A 17,372-nucleotide genomic window follows, 5' to 3' on the forward strand; every position below is an offset into this window, starting at 1 on the left:
GCTGGTGATCCTGGCCCTGTGGCTGGCAGACATTTGGCAGCACAGAAATAAAAGGAAGAGCAATTCCCAAAAGATGGCAGTCACAGAATTATAGAGTGCCAGTGGACACGTGTTCGGGGCCAGCGAATGACAGCGGAGATGGTAAATGCATATAAATCAAACTGAAAATTCTAGAGTTTATCACATGTTCCTAATACTCTGTGGATAAACCCACATGCATCTCACCTGTACAATATCCATAATGTCTCTCCTCTTTCTCAATATAATGTCCTGAGTTGTCACTATTTTTAATTTAAAACTGTTAATTAAGTGCATAAGTCTCCATCACCTTTCCATTTGCTTCTGTCCAGACTCCTTTCTTGTCCGGTCCTTATCTTCCTTTACAAATTTTACATTTAAGCTGGAAAAAGTGCCAATACCTACCTCTCGTCTACATAGATAATACAAAAGTATCCCTGAACGGAATGAGTGTGGATGATGTGATTTAAATGCAAGTCTATTGCTACTGCCTGATCTTCTCCTCAGAACCATGCACTAAGGAGAGGAAGTCAGAAAGAAAGCCTGAAAAGCAGAAAGGAGAGGGAGGATTGAGGTGAGTATGATCCATCAGTTAGAATCATGTATATGAAGCACTCAGCAGAGGGTCTGGGAAGTAAGTATGCATGCTCTGTGGAAGAGAATGGATGCCACATCACTGTGACACAGGGACAGTTTAAAAGCCAGGTCTAGAAGTGGGTTAAAACACCAAAGAAGCAAACAGAAATAAAGTCCTCGGCACAGTGGCTGGTGTATGATAAGCATCCAATAAATTACTCTTGTTTTAATTACCCTTCTATTGTGAGGACTCATATGAGGCACTTGTTATGTTTAGACATTTTGTCATTTGAACTTAAAGATGCCACACTGCTGAGAAGCTGTGAGGGTTCGTTTCATTTCAGTAGCTATTATTAGTGAGTCAAAGTACAGTAACCAACAAAGACATCCCACACAATAAATCTAAATACGTGGTTTTGATCTGTTGTTTGGAAATGCCCAATTGAGAAGTAGAACATATTATATGCAACAAAATGCAATGATTATGAACATGTTCTGCAAGAGAGAAACTTGGTAAGATGAACCTACCAGCAAAAAAAAAAAAAAAAAAAAAAAAAAAAAGGCCACTTGAACATCCACATTCAAAAGAAACTTCCAAGTGCATGCATATCAGCACTATTATTTATTTAATTATTTTCATGCTTAAAAGGCCACATTATGTCACTGTGCTTGGGATAAAAATGGCTTAGGCGATAATATACAGGGTAATAAATTCTCGCTAAATGTTCTAGCTAGCAAATGAGTCATTATTATTTATTACTGGTTCTTTACATCAGCAGACATAGAATTTCTCAGTGTCAATAGCTGAGGGGGAGCATGGGGGCTGTTTAACAGTCTACCAGCATTTACAGGAAAAGCTATAATTGCAGAAGACGGAATCCAAGGACTAAATGCATAAATTAAGCAGGGAAGGAGTGGAGTCTTCTGTGACTAATGCCTCCTCTGTCAAGACAAACTGGGTTGTTGCTTCCAGTTGGGTGTTAAGGGTGTCACTTGCTCCAGAATAAGAGCTTAGAGGACAGTGGGTCACACAGCTGCAAGGCCCTGTGCCTCTATACTGCCTGTACTGAGATAGCTCACACAGGAGAGATCAGAAGACCTACATCTGTCATCGCTCACTGCAACTCCAAGGACAAGGGACTTGTAAATACATTTCTGACACAGATGTTTGTCACAGCCAGTCTGTTCATTTTGAACTGATCATCTTGTCAACAACACCAGCATTAATCTACAGAGATGAGGATTAGCTGTTGTCATTATTATGACAATTAAAAATACATCTGTCATTTAAAGTTAGGTTCTCCTTGTAGAACCCATTTTTACTTGTTATCCACAGCCAACTGTAACCAGACCATTCCTATCCAAACCAATCATCATTCCCATGTGTACACAAACAGGAAAGGAAGAGAAGAAATAAATAGAAAGAGTAAAAACTTCCATTTCCTTCAAAAGAATACATCAATTACTTGACTTAAAAGCTGTAATTTTTATAAAATAATCAAAAGGTATGTATGTATACATGTATATCTATACATACATACATACATACATACATACATACATATATAGTTGATACTAATACTACTCAGAGTTCATATATACATATGTATGTAGACAAAAAGCATATGTGTATATATGCATAAATGTGCATAAAATATATGTATATGTATATGCATATACTTATGTTGTATATGTGTACATACATGTATGTACTTATACATGAGTATGTATATATGCATATATGTTTTTATGTATATATATGCCTTTATATGTATACATATACATGTGTGTATATTGTAGCCCATATATATATATAGGCTGTGAACAATATTAATATGAATTATTTAAAAAATAAGCATCCTAAATATCAGGAGAACTCATAAGTAATAAAATAATACGAAGATGCTATTCAGATATTCAAATGTATTTAGATCTCAATAAACTATTGATAGGTAGCTCCCTTAACACACATGCACACACACACACACACACACACACACACACACATATACACACAGAGATTCTAAAGGGCAGTCAACATGAAATCACACCTTCCTCTGCATGGTAACCTCTTATAGTTTTACCAAACCTCTGCTGCAGTGAACGTTAGAAATGTTTTCTACCTCCAGCTGACACTGCCACCCTTTCTGATACATTCTATTATTTAAAGCATGAGCCATAAAAATACACTTACTTACATAAAAACATAATGCTAAAGGACACTGAACTTATCTAACACACAACATTCAAAGACTAAGCTGGTTTTCTGTAATTGGATCTTATACAGTTGAATAAGTATTAACTTGAAAATCTATTTGCATGATCAAAAGTAAAATGATAGATATTGATCTCAATTCTTCAAGAAACTAAAGAACAATGGGTAAGAATTTTTAGCAACAATTATTAAAGCAAGGTTACTGGGTTTCTGCACACAGAAAATCACAGGAAAGCCTGGATTATACATTTCCATTACTTGACACTTATTATTCAGATGGTTTGGGCCTCATTGTATAGCTGGAACCTACACATATCTTAGAAAGATTGTGACTGATCTTCAGATAAAGTAGTACATCTCTATCTCATAAGGTTCTGCCTGGGAATAAAGGTAATAATGTGTATAAAGCATTTGACACAGGTCTGTCAATCATAACTGCTCAGAAACTAAGAGTCCACATTACTTGGAAAGAGTGCAAAGTCAGTAGTGGTTCCTGAATTCTCAGCACCTCTCACACACACACTCACTCACTCACATCACGAGATGGATCATGACTCAGAAGCATGTTATCTAATGTCAACATACAAGGAGGGTATAACGAAATGGGTTTAAATTACACAAGGATATGGCTAGATTTTTTAACTGTGACAGCTTAGCCATTAACACTATTTTGAAAGAGCAAACCGTACCTTGGTGGCTCACACATGCGTTTACTTAAAAGGAGAAGGCCCGGAATTTCCGCCTCCATGCAAGATTTATGATTCTAACATTCCTTAATTATCAAAATGTTCCATCATGCGAATAGTAATGGTGTTCATGGATTTCTGGGAAGCTGACGAAACTTTTATGTTCACAAATAAATTTCTTGATTTCATAAGCTCAGAAGAATTATGTGGCATAAGTTTAAATGAACATATTTATCTGTATCGAGATGCCTATATAGAGATGACATGGGAGTGGTTTCATGCAACCCATGAAGAGTTTCAGTCTGCATACTTCTCAGAAAATGAATTCTGAGAGGAAGGTCAAGCTTGTATAACTTTTCAAGAGGATAACAAAAGGTGAATGGGAAGAGAAAAACATTAACATAAAAAATAAAGTCAAAACTTAAGAAGCAGAACACCAGTTGCCGTGGCTAAATGGTGTTTTGTGTCAGCAGTGTTACTTAGCTGGAGTTCAATACTTGTCTTGGAGATGGGAGCTGTCACAGAATTCTACTTAAATATTTTATTGTAAGAACGATAAAAGGAAACTTTGGGTCAGCTCTGTTTCTGTATAACCACCAGCCCCCGCAAAAACCCGCTATTAACAAGCGCTTTAAGATTCGGCCATTGCTTTGGAGAAAGGTCACTAGTCTGGGAAGGGGACATCAGATGATCAAAGATGTTTGTTGTTTGCTTTCCCAGGCATCCAAATCTCTTTCTGTAATTGGGAGGGCCTCGCTGCTGCACCGAAATGTTTAACCAACTCTCCCTGTGAAACCAAATTCCTACTCTTATACTTACTTTAAATCCGTGAAGATGCAACCAAGGTTGTGACCTCAGAGGGAAAATGGGGTCCATATCTGAAGCTTTCCCTGAACACGGTTTAAACAACTGTAAAGTCAGACTGCCAGAGTTTCCCATTGGAGCCAGAATGTGCTTCAGAGGTGGTCAGTGATCACAGTGAATTTCTGATAGGATATTATTTTTTAAGTTCCAATGGTCAAAAGTATTGCCTAATGTATTTGTCTTTTTATACATTGTCACCTACTTAATAAAATGTAGACAAAATAGTACAAACATATACTTTACTGAACCAAAATGCTATAGGTAAATGTAATATGCAGTGGAAAAATAATATAAGAAAACCTGTGTATAAACAATAATGAACATCTGTCCACCATCAAATGATGAATACACCTGCCAGCAAGCAGCTCTTTTTCAAGTCTTCTTCAGCCATCTCATGACTGCAGGAAACAAGTTTCTCTTGGATTTTCACAAGGCCTGCTTTTCAGAGGACTTTCAAGTAGTTCTGCTACCTTAATAATTCAGTTCATTTCTAGCATAAATATTGGCAACAATGGTTTAGAGGAAGCTTTATTTTGCTTCCTAATTTCAGGTTTCAGACATGTAGAGTGGCTCTGTTGTCTTTAGGCTGTGGTGAAGGAGAACTTTATAGCAGGAAACATGTGGTTTAGCAAAAGTGGCTCACCTCAGGAAGGCCAGGAGGCACAGAGTTGAGAAGCATCAACCGGAGATAAAATATATCCTCTACAGTTATCCCCACCCCTGCCCCAGTGATCCACTTCTTGCAACAACCAACCCCCCCCCCACACACACACACTTAATAGTACGTTCAGTGTGGGTTCATCGCTTATTGAAAAGAGCAAGCCTTGAGCATCTAAACTCTGCTCTGAAGCCCAGCAGCTAATAGCCAACTCTTTAAGACACATGCCATCAGGAGACCATCTTAGATTCTAATCACAACAATAATTATAATTAGAATATAAAACAAGCCAGCTCAAATATCATACTGTTATCCCTCTGAACTTGGGGCACATAGTAGTTTCATTATGAGCATCAGTAAAAAGCAAAGAAACAGGAATATACCACACAGAGCTCTTTCTCAGCTATAAAAATATAACTTTAAAAATGAAGAGGAATTTTTTTTCTCTGAAACTATAACCTGGAAAAATTTGTGAAATAGGCCTATGTCTGATTTTGTAAAGAGATTAACTAAACCAGATGCTGAGTAGCTGCTGGATTCAGAGGCCAAACAAAATAGATGAAAATGCTGACTTCACAAGACTTAAATACAATGGTCCCATGGGGTCCAGTGCAGGCATTATTAGTATGACTTTCTTGGTCATATGGTCACATGCCACCTGGATGGAGTGCTTTGATTTGACAGGACAAATAAATTTTGGTGGGAATAATTGAGATGGTACATATGGTCAGCAGTGAAGTAAGCTACACATAACAATTCACATCTTAACTCCCTGCTTCATAAATGACTTGGTGAAACCATATAATCTGTTTTAGTTTCATACAATGAATGTACTATGAAAAATAAATGAGTTGATCTTGAGAGAGTTAAACTAGTAAAGGGGCACATAAAGAAACAGCAAGATCTCAGGGGGAATACACAGCTGATTTTGAATGGTTTTCTAATGTAATAACAATGGGAAATTACAGACTTTTCTGAAGTGCTCCTGTCTCCCCTAGAAGGAGGACACAAGTGAATGAGCCTACAGAGGAGAAAACATGTTAGGACTGTCAAAGAAGCCTAGGGAAGGCTGTGGACAGAATGCTACACAGTAAGTACTAATTATTACCCCCTGCCTTTAAAGTGAATTTTCTCTAGAATTGTTTTCCTGAAATTCACATTAAATCTATAGAAATCTTTAATCAACATAATTTCAAGAGAAAGAATAGTGAGTGTGTGTGTGTGTGTGTGTGTGTGTGTGTGTGTGTACACACATATTTGACTAAGAGTACTCCAGAAAGGCATTGGTCAAATCAAACATTACAACATATGTGTAACACACACACACACACACACACACACACACACACACAATGGAGAGAGAGACAATCTAGGAAGACAAACAGAACACCAGAGGAAGAATAACTTCTGAAAACCTCTTTTTGCATTACAGAAATAAATCTGCTTTAATTATCTTTTCCTTAGCCTGTCTCCTAACCATATTTAAATAGGATGACATCTCAGAGGTTTCATAACTTATACTCACCATTATCTAAAAATGGTTCACTCCTAAAACGTCTTATTAATTCATTTAAAATTTGTAGTCTCGGTTTAAAATCAGAAGCCAAAACTGATTTAAAATTCTCTGAAGGTAGGCACGGTGGTCCTGACGTCCTAGCTACTTTAGATACTGAAGCAGGAGGATTACACAAGTCTAGAAATTCAGAAGAAGCCTGGGGGGAAAATGGTGAGCTAAAGTCTCTTAAGACAATATATAGGCACACAACTAGGTATTCATTTAATAACCCATCGCCCCCTCAGTGCTGGTTTGAAGAGAGAAGCCATAGACAGGGAGCACAGCGGACACGCATTCACAGTCATCCTTGGAGTGTCTTCCATGCCCATCCTGAGCGTACCCTCCAGCTCACCAAGAGAAGTGTCAGCAATGTCACTGTGAGAAATCTGGCCATTGTAGCTTCTTTCTTGACTATTTCTGTGGTGATGCCCTGGAATTAACAGATAGGTAACACAGACTGTTCCTTTGGGGGGTTGCTTTCATGAACTGTTTGGTGGTACCCAAGACATTGAATTGCTGCATTCTGTTTGCCCTGTTAGATGGAGTTGCAGAACAGCTCCCACGTGTGTGCTTAGTGGACTCCCTTCCTATGGCTGTCACTATGGAGAAATCCTAAACTTGGGGCTTCACTATTAGCATCCATAGGCTGCTGTCAAATAAAAATGAGGAAAAGTAGTTTCAATGTTGCATAATGAATAGTGAACTGCCTAATTTATTTGGATTTTTTAAATCATTGACCTAGAGATATGAGCTAAGTAATCCTCTCAATGACATCCACAACATGATTGAAGGTTAAGACACTTTTCCCTAGGTTTAAGAACCATACTTCACATTCTTTTCCAGAGAAACTTTTCTCTTGGTCTCTTAAGTGTGGATAGGTTTAAGCTCTTAGGAAAGATTTTAGACCAAGGTGTAGAACACTCATAAGTGTTTGTGGGGGGGTGCGTATGCACACACATGCGCATGAGCATGTGTGTGTGTACAAACAGGATTTTCAGGCTGCTCTGAAATCCCTATGCAGCTTAGGATGCCACTTTTTCTGTACCCTCTGCCCTTTCACAATATTAGTAAAATGTGTTTTGTTTTATTCATTTACTCATTTGAATTATGCCTGACATCCTCCTTCCATCCTCATTTTTACTTCATCCTCTCAAAGCTTGTCTCAGTCTCCAATATCTGCAATGCTGAGCTTTGCATTTATATTGCCTTTTCCTTGATTAAGAAATCACATGTGTATGAAGTATGGCTTAATTTCTTCTCTGCCTCCACACATTGCAGGCTTTATCTGGATTTGATAATAACATGTCCAATAGCTGACAAACCTCAGCATCTTCTCAAAGGCAAATGCCATCACCCTGCTTTAACATGCTTTACTGGAAATGGTCCTTCAAAACTTCACTCCTATAATCTATTTCTGTCTACTATATTTATGTAATAGAAAGCTTCTATTCTGAATATGAACATGCTTTCCTGTCCTCTATTCCTGAAACAAACCTCCATCTGTACCCCACAGCTCTCCTGTGCTGTCTCCACAAAAGTCTAGACGAGCCTCTTGTCAATCATTTGCTCCTAGACAATTATGCAATAGCATTGTCTCATTGCAGTCACAGTTGCCTGAATACGCTCTCACAAGAGTCAGCCTGCGGTTCCTTTCAGTTCAACTCAGTAAACTTCCCATGCTTCTTTGCAGCACTAAAGTATCTCACAGTCCTTCCTGGCACTCTTTTCCCATTTGTGTGGATTGATTTTTCTTTGTGTTTTGCATAATCTTTTTATTTTTCTGAAGTCACCATGACGAAGACTTGGACATCTATGTTTTCACAAACACACTGGCTCTATGGGGATATCTCCTCTGGATAGATGCATTCTCTAGCAGGGGAAGGAAACTGATAAGAAAAGCACTTGGATTCATAAAAAAAAAGTTATGACTCCGAAGTTTCTATTAGTAACAAGCAGTAATCAATTCCTAGAGAAAAGTTGACTCTTGGGTAAAACTACCTGCAAATTGTACAGGATGCTCAACGCATATTCATCATCACTAATTCTATGTTGGGTTTCCCAAAGATCACTATTCATGTTCCCATAAGTAACTCTTTACCAGTGTTCTAGTAAGTAACCACAATAAATTCATTCATTGAGCAAGCCATATATAGGTGTAATCATAGTTTTGTAGTGCCCTTTTGTTTTTTGTGTGAGGAGACATATGTTCTTGTTCCCCAGAGGAAAAGTCTTATCTGGTTAGTACCCAAAAAAAGAAAAAGATCCAAAGAGCTGCATATCCCTGGTAAAAAGTGATCCAATGTGGAACTGAAGGTGATAAGTCTTGACAATGGCAATACACATATGGCTATTTTACCCCAGAGAGTTCAGTATGGTGTGCATCTCCAGTGGAGTAGAAGTTGGTTGGTCCTGCTACAAGTAATAAGCCATGCATAAACATATGAAGCTGGGTCCTCTACAGGGAGACTGCCTGAGTGGTCATTTTCCTCTTCACAATATCGGGCATTATGCTGCCTACTTACTGATAGGGATCTACCACGTACGTACAGAAAAAACCCCTAAATGGCAAGTAGAGAATGAACCACAGTCTCTGAAAAGATCCAAAGTGTCTTGCAGTGTCTTGAGGCCTCATTAGAATAATACTTACATGACCAATGCAACATATTCAACAATTTATCCTCAACTTTTTACTCAGAAAGTAAGAAATTACAAGGAGAAAAAGATCTGCGTATTCTGTCCTCAGAAGCCTCTAATTTATCAGTAAAAAGTACAACCCAGGGAGAATAAGAAGAAGGTGTTTTGTTTCCATATTCATAGAGCTGACAGAGCAGAGTAAAATGGAAAATAAAAAAATAATTACAACTTAGATTTGTCATAATGACTCCTTACTGGTACCCATTAATGTGAATCTCCAGAGAACTGAGCAAAGAGCAGAAACAGAAAAAGTTCTAGAAGTAACATCAAATACCCCTCAAGCCTGACCACAAATGTAGGAGGAGAAAATGTATGATTCAGCACACACACATGGCTTTGATAATGGCCCAGAAGAAAAATATATTTAAAAAATATTTTGTATATAGTTTGATTAAATTGGGTAAAACTCTAAGTTTATGACTCTTACTTGATTGCATCATTTCTGTTGGGGAAGGGTCATATATGTCACGGCATGCATGTGAAGGCCAGAGGACCTGATTCTATGCTTTCGCCTTAATGTGAGTTATGTGCATCAAATTCAGTTGAGCAGAGAGTTATTCACTCACTGAACCTCTTAACAGCTTCTGGAAAACACTGAACAAGAAGCAAGAGTCTCCAGAGATTGGCTTGTGAAGCTGTGTAACAGGGGTCGATAGCACCAGTCTGGGTGCCATGGAAACAGAACAATTCATGGATATTTCTACTTAACCTTCTTTGAGACAAAGGCTTTGTAAACTAAATTCAATAAAAAAAAAAAAAAAAAAAAAAAAAAAAAAAACCAGCCAGGCCTCAGTGGACAAGATGGAATAAGCCATTGGGGACACTAGGTTATTGACAGCTGAAGTCCCCATGAACCTCACTGCTGGAAAACAACAGAGGGAATGGTGGTGTCAATGTGCTTGACTCAAGGAGGTGTGGCCTTGCTGAAGTAGGTATGCCCTTGATGGAGTAAGTGTGGCCATGTCAGAAGAAGTGTGTCACTGTGGGGATGGGATTGAAGACCCTCCTTGTAGCTGCCTGGAAGCCAATCTTCATTGTACCTTCAGAACAAAATGTACAACTCTCAGCTCCTCCAGCACCATGCCTGTTTGGATGTTGCCATACTTTGTGTCATGATGAATTGGACTGAACCTCAGAACCTGTAAGCTAGCCCCAATTAAATATTGTCCTTATAAGAGACACTGTGGTCGTGTTGTCTTTTCACAGCAATAACTATAACTAAGACAGGGGGGCATATTACTGAGAAAATTTGGCGAGAAAGAAATGGTGTTAATTAAAACTGGATTCATATTAGATTTGATAAAGAAGTTAAGCTATGGGATACCTTGGCAGTGGTATAGCACATAACTGCCTTTGATAAATCTTATAGTAAAATGAAGTCTTTGCAAGGAAAGGAAGGCTCTGAATGATGGAGTAGCATGTAAACCTGGTGTATGAAACCTTTCGGTAGGGGAGAGGGTCTGACAAGTGGGCCTGTCCAAGTCACCCCAAATAAAGTATGGCAGTTGGTGTGAGACAGCTCCTAAAGAAAACAACTGGTCTCCAGGTTCTCCCAGCATCCCTCAGTCCCTACCTGGCATACATACCCTGCCACCCAACCTTGAATTTTCCAGCCCAGAGGCTGGGCTGCCCTTCCCCTAGACACTCTTCTCTTATAATCCAGACATTTTTTCTCTCTCTGACTTTCTTCTTCCTTTTTCTCTTTTCCTTCTCTTCTTTTAATACTGCACACACCCTTTTACTCTTTCTCTCCTCCACCCCAAATCATGGTGACTTCTCTGGCCTCCGGCCTTGAGGCCAATTAACTTACCCACCAAAGTGTGGTCATTAATGTAGTCTAATCTGTCTTGAACTGGCTCAGTTCATTAGTGAAGAAATAACCTATCAATGAGATAGGTTCTTTCCTGTGGTTATATAAGCAACTAACAATTGCTAGACAGCTAAGATTCTTCAGTGGAACTTCAATGAAGAACAAGCAAGCTGTGAAGCAAAGTCTACTGATACAGCTTTCGAGATTTATCTATTGCCCAATCTGGGATGTGCTTGCTGTGCAGAGGTACAACATTCAGAGTCACCCACACTGTCTGTAAGCAACACACATAAACTGTTCGTTCACCAAGCTAGACTTGGATGGAATTGTGCCAGCTGATGTCCTATCTAGTGTGAGATGTAGTTATATCTCCACTGGACAAGTTATACAATAAGATGTAGAAAATACAAAACTGTTAGCTGGACACCTCAAGAAGCCTGTTCAGTTAGATACATAAGCTAGTCCTTCCAGAAACAGAAAGACAAACCTATTTTATAGTGAGTTAAATTATTTTTTTATTTTCATTCCTCTACATTTTCAACTCTTATGTTGAATATCAAAGTCAAATTAAGAAATAGAACAAATTGCTGTGTTTAAAGCTTCACAATGACTTGGAGCCATTTTAATTAAAGTTACTGGAATAATGAGAGGGAGAAAGCATATGCCATAATTAGAAAAGTATCAAAGAAAAACTTGTTTATTCTAAAGTTGATGATACTTTCTCTGCACAAAGGCCTCGAGACAATCATTCCTGAGCAGATCCCTTGACTAAGCCGCTGGGGAACAAAGAGACCACTGGTTTCATTTACATCCATCTCTCTGGAGACCCCATGGGATTGTTGTGTTAAAAAGCTTTCTCCCATGGATCACTCGTTAATATTTGTGCACACATTTCAGCCTAGTTCATGCTGATATGCATGCTAATGGCAGTATTAAATGATTATTTCAGTTTTACTCCTAAACATCTCTAGACCCAAGATTGTGTTAGAATTAATCTAACAGTCTTATCAGGAAAATCATATTGATCCAGTTTCTATGGTATCTCTGAAGAAGATTTTAGGGGGAAAAAAGCAGTAAAACAGCTAAATCATAAAATATAAGAAGGCTGGATTTGTCAGTGTGGGTGTAAAAGGTTAAAATGGTGTATTCATCAGGGAAGGGTATCTACAGGGCACTAATACAAATGAGGTATGGCATGGGGACACACCCTTGGAGCACTCATATGCCCCCTTCCAAGTAAAAAACACCACTAAAAATTCAACACGTGTTTAGTTTCCCTTTCCCCCTTTCTAGTCCACAGTGAAACGATAAATTTGTTCCGTCGGTAAAGCAGCTCCTAGAGTGGGAAACACCCAAATATGCCCCCTCTCTTCTCCTGACTGCCCAACAGGCTTCCTAAAGCACATATTGGCACCACCTGAAAGCTGATTAGAGATGTATCCCCAGCTCGGTCTACTCAATAAAAATCTGCATTTTAACTAGAACCATACGTGATCCGTGTGCATATTAAAGTCTGAAAGCAGTGCATACATTACTTATTAGATATATTTCCTTGGGCAAATTTCAAGAGCTCAGAAAGACCCAGTTTCTGTATTGAAAAGTGAGATTAATAATAGTATCTGCACCATGGTATTACTGTGAGAAGTAATTAGATCACTGTACTTAGTATAAACACATGATAAAGTCTGATATTAAGTTCTATCTTCTACCTCTTATTTGCATGTTCATGACTGTTCAACTGTGTTTTGAATAAAATTATATGACTACAACAAGCAGGTAAATTACAGCTCCTTTAATCCAGCTGTCTCCCTTCATGGAAGCCTACAGCAGAAACAGAAAGAAATTGACGATGCCGTCTTGCACCCATTCGTGGTATAACATAGTACCTTCGCTTCAATTAGCTTCAAAATATTTCCCTGTGAAATCATCTTTTTCTATTTTTGTGCATTAATTAAGCTAAACAAAGAACTCGGTGTGCAAACAAACCTGAGCCTGTCTCCCAGTCATCAGATCTAACTAATTCTATACTAATCAACCATTATGACGTCTACACTCTGCCACCATGCAGGTGAGACCATCACTGATCCCTCCCACAGGATGTGAATAAAGACACCAGTTGTCACTAAGTTCAAGGATGAATGTGAACTATATAAAAAAGTCTTTAAAAGCCCCCTATTTCAGTTCCATTAAAATGTGATGTGCATGGTTTTCTTCAACAATACCTTACATATATTAGTCAGAATCTTAAGCACATTAGTAGAAAGAGCCTTAAATGATGTTAGAGGATGCAAACATTTGCATCTCTAAGTGTTTCAAAATGATTTTACTCTTAAGTATTCTGAAGATAATAATGCTTTAGGCAAATTTATCTTGCCATGGACAGGTCACTGCTATTTATTTAAAATTATAATAAATATTAAATAGCAATCTGATAAACCAGATATAACAATAGATACTCTTGTTACAAGATCCTCGGTGCCTTAAGAACAATAATCAAAACATTTTTAAGTGTCTCAAGGTGCTTATAAGAATTTGAGGGCCAAGAAAACTGGAAGTCTAACAGGTGGTGTTTGACACACATACAATAATAATGACCCAAAAGATTTCTAAAGTGGGGGGGGGGGGGTGGGAAATGAGGGATTAGGAGTATGCTTACAAATAGAAAGACCAAGCATTATAACAGTACTAGCATTTTCCAAAGTTTCATTAATCAATAACACCAAAACAAAATTCTAGTATAGATTTCTCAAGTTAATTACATGCTGAACATGTATTGTTTGGATAAAAGGTTTGAGTAGCCTTAAAGTATTTCTTAAAGGAATTACATGGCAAAAGACTTAGGTTACCAGCTACTTAGCACAGTGATCAGGAATTAATAAAAGAAAAAAAATATAATAAATGACATGGGAAAATTAGAAAAATAGTTAATTTAAATTAAAGCTTGAAATTGTGTTTCTATAAATTTATTAAATATCTGAATATAAAAAAACAAAACTTGGGAATCTTTGGAATTAATCATCTTTTAAAATATATGATTTAATAGTAAAAGAGGATTTCTCAAACAGAACACTCAGAAATACCAGTCATATAAAGTTGACTTTGTTAAAATTAACAATCTATCAAAATACACAACAAAGACAATTAAAACACTAGAAATGAAACTAAAACTAATTAGCTTACATAGCCCCAAGAATGGACCACCTTTAAACCAGTTAATGAACACAAATGTACAAATGATGTGAATAGATATTTCACTGCACAGTAAAGGAAAGATGACTGAATGTGTTTTCTCTTCAGAAATTAGCAAAGGGACATCCCATTTTATAGCCATTTCTTTGTAGACAATTAAGAACTCTGACACTATTGCATCTGTTTAAAATATGAACTAAGACCTTAAATATACCAAGAAGAGGACTAAGATGACCAAACCTTGTAGCGGAAAACAGCTACCTTACTTTTATAAAATACTTTCCTTTTTTTAATTGGATATTTTGTTTATCTACATTTCAAATGTTAGCCCATTTCCTGGTTTCTCCCTATCTCATCCCCCATCCTTCACCCCCCTACTTCTATGAGGATGCTCTCCCAACCATGTCCAAATACTCCCACCACACCGCCTTGGCATTCCTCTATACTGGGGCATTGAGTCATCATAGGACCAAGGTCTTCTCCTCCCTTCTATGCCAGATAAAATCATCCTCTGCTACATATGCAGCTGGACCCTCCATGTGTTCTCTTTGGTTGGTGCTTTAATTCCTGATAGCTTTTCTGAGTTCACTTTTATCTGGCAATTCTACTAACCTGGACTGAATGCATGATGCTCTTCAAATAGTATATAACTATATATATTGTTTTCCTTTGTTATTACTTGTTTCATTTTTTTCATGGTGTCTATTATCTGTGTTTATACATAGGTGTGAACATATTAATGGTAAAATATCACAAAATGAAAAATCCATACATTTTAAGTCTCTTGCCATTCTGAATACTATGGTAAAACCTCACCTCATATTGCCCAGAACATGAATCTTTCCATTGAGCCAGGATACAGTCACTTAGTGAAATAGTCATCTCAGTTATCACATGGCCATGAAAGTCTCACATAAAATGGTTCTTTTCAATAACATAATGTCTACTGCATACAACTGATTTCACCACTAAAAGCAGGCATTACCTAAACCATCACCAGATGAGTGAACACGGTTGAGCAAGATATTTGGAGATAACTTTGATTTCTTTACTATAATTTTATTAGTGGTTATTGTTATTAATCTCATGTCAGTTTATAACTAAAACTTGATCATTGTTAAAAAATACAGTATAATTAGATCAACAGACTCTGCATCAGCTAATTTAATCTATCACAGATAGATAGTAATATTGGATTGGTACAGAACATTTATGTGCAGTATGTTTTTCCTGTCATTTTCTTAAACAATAGAATATAATAAGGACCATCCATACAACATTTGAATTGTCTTAGGTACTCTAATTAATCTCCAGATTACTTAGAGAACACAGAAAGATGTTTGCAGGTTATATAAAAATGTGCTATCACAAAGGTCTGTGAATCTGTGGCTATTGGTTCTTTGAACCAATTTCTCATGGACTGTAACTCAAAATCAGCAAAAATTTAAACATGCAGGAAAGCAAGTATACACACACACACACACACACACACACACACACACACACACATCTTGCACCCTGAGCACTTGGGTAGGAATGTGGGATCATGGCCTAGGAGAGTACTACGTGTATGGGCTAGCAATAATAATGAGGTTATGTTTCAGTATAGACTAAAATGTGATCAGTGGACTGTAGTAGATAATAATTCACATAAGTATTTCATGTACCAGCAATACCACTGATGCATTATGAAAAGAATATAGCAATATAATAAACATTAAGCAACAGGTAGAGGTGAGCCATCTGTTTCTGTGGGATTCCATTGATTCCATGAACTCATCAATTGCACTCAGTTACCAAGGGGAAAAGTTTTCGAATGGAAACTTCTAACATGGCAAGAAACAAATAACACATAGCCGAGAAGAAATAACTAAAGGAGAAGTCTCCATGTAAACTCACCACCAGGGCTTTAGATCTGTTGCTCAGAAGTTTCTCAATGTCTCTGGCTGCAATTTCCACCAGTTGGCGTGCATTATTTGGCTCCACAGTATACAAGTCTTGGTATTTTTCATAAATCTATGTTAAAGAAAAAGATAAAGAAGAAGAGGAACAGCTATTTATCTACATCATAAATTCCCAATATGATGCATCCAAATCCAAAAACAAAAACAAAAAGAAATATCTACTCTTTTACCTTCATCTTGATTATTTTAGGTTTGGATTTGTACCAGGAAAAAAAAAAAAAAACACGCACAAATGAATGTAAATTTTCTGTAAGACAGCTAGCTCGAAATAAACAATAGGTCAGGCCACTAGTTATCACGTAACATGTGTTCACGTGTACACTGTCGGGCTGAGGGTTTTCTGTCAGCTCAGCTTCAAAACATGATATTAACTGTCATTCACCCCCCCCCCCATTTTAAGAAAGGAGGCTACCCTAGGGAATAAAGAGAAAACCATACCTGAGAGGCTAAACCTGGAAGAGAGGCATGTGTGAACAAGGTAGAAGAAAAGTCATACCAAATGGATCATGGGCTCCTTACTGAAGCCCATTCCCTGCTCCTGTGGCTATGAAGAAAAAGTTTATTTCTCCAGTTTCTGGAGAGTGGAGAGCAGTAATGAGAGGCTGAGGACGCTCCCTCCCCCTGCAGTAGTTACCAGCAGTTGTCAAATGCCCTCTCAGACAGTTCCCAGCTAGAGAAGCTGAAAGCTCTGAGGTTGATGTTGAAGTTATGGATAGCTTTGAAATGGTGTATTTTAAAAAATATGTTAAATATGAGTATTTTTCTGTTTGGTAATGTTTTATTTAAATCACTAAATAAACTATGCCAGAGTTAACATAGCACATAAAATTAAGACCCAGCCTTATTTCTGGGGCTCAAATTGATGTCTGCAGGACTTTCCTCCAGGGGCCTAGACTGCACCTGGTTCACAAAACCTCTGAGCTCCTAGCAGGAGAGGAGAAACTGTAAGGGGTGGGGACAGTGGCAGTGCTTGTGGCTGGGGGGTGCACTGAGAAGGAAATCCCCTATGCACTGAGCAGATGGGGCTCATATGCATGACTTAACCTTCTTTAAAGCCAGGGCCTGGCAGCTTTTTATTGCCTTGTGAAAAGTGAATCCAGGCGTATACCAGAACCAGTTCTACTGACTTGTATTATTTTATTT

The 17,372-nt window shown here is 37.8% G+C and overlaps 1 protein-coding gene across 1 annotated transcript in view; it reads right to left on the bottom strand.

The window, feature by feature from the left end:
- CACNA2D1 (calcium voltage-gated channel auxiliary subunit alpha2delta 1) overlaps positions 1-17,372 on the bottom strand; it is a 412,683-nt gene that overhangs the window by 310,877 nt on the left and 84,434 nt on the right. The window contains exon 3 of the mRNA XM_080936313.1: positions 16,165-16,281. Within this exon, the coding sequence (XP_080792439.1) occupies positions 16,165-16,281 (117 nt within the window). The remainder of the gene's footprint in view (positions 1-16,164; positions 16,282-17,372) is intronic.

The sequence above is a fragment of the Micromys minutus genome, assembly GCF_963924665.1.
Source record: "Micromys minutus genome assembly, chromosome: 23".
NCBI classification, from domain to species: Eukaryota; Metazoa; Chordata; class Mammalia; order Rodentia; family Muridae; genus Micromys; species Micromys minutus.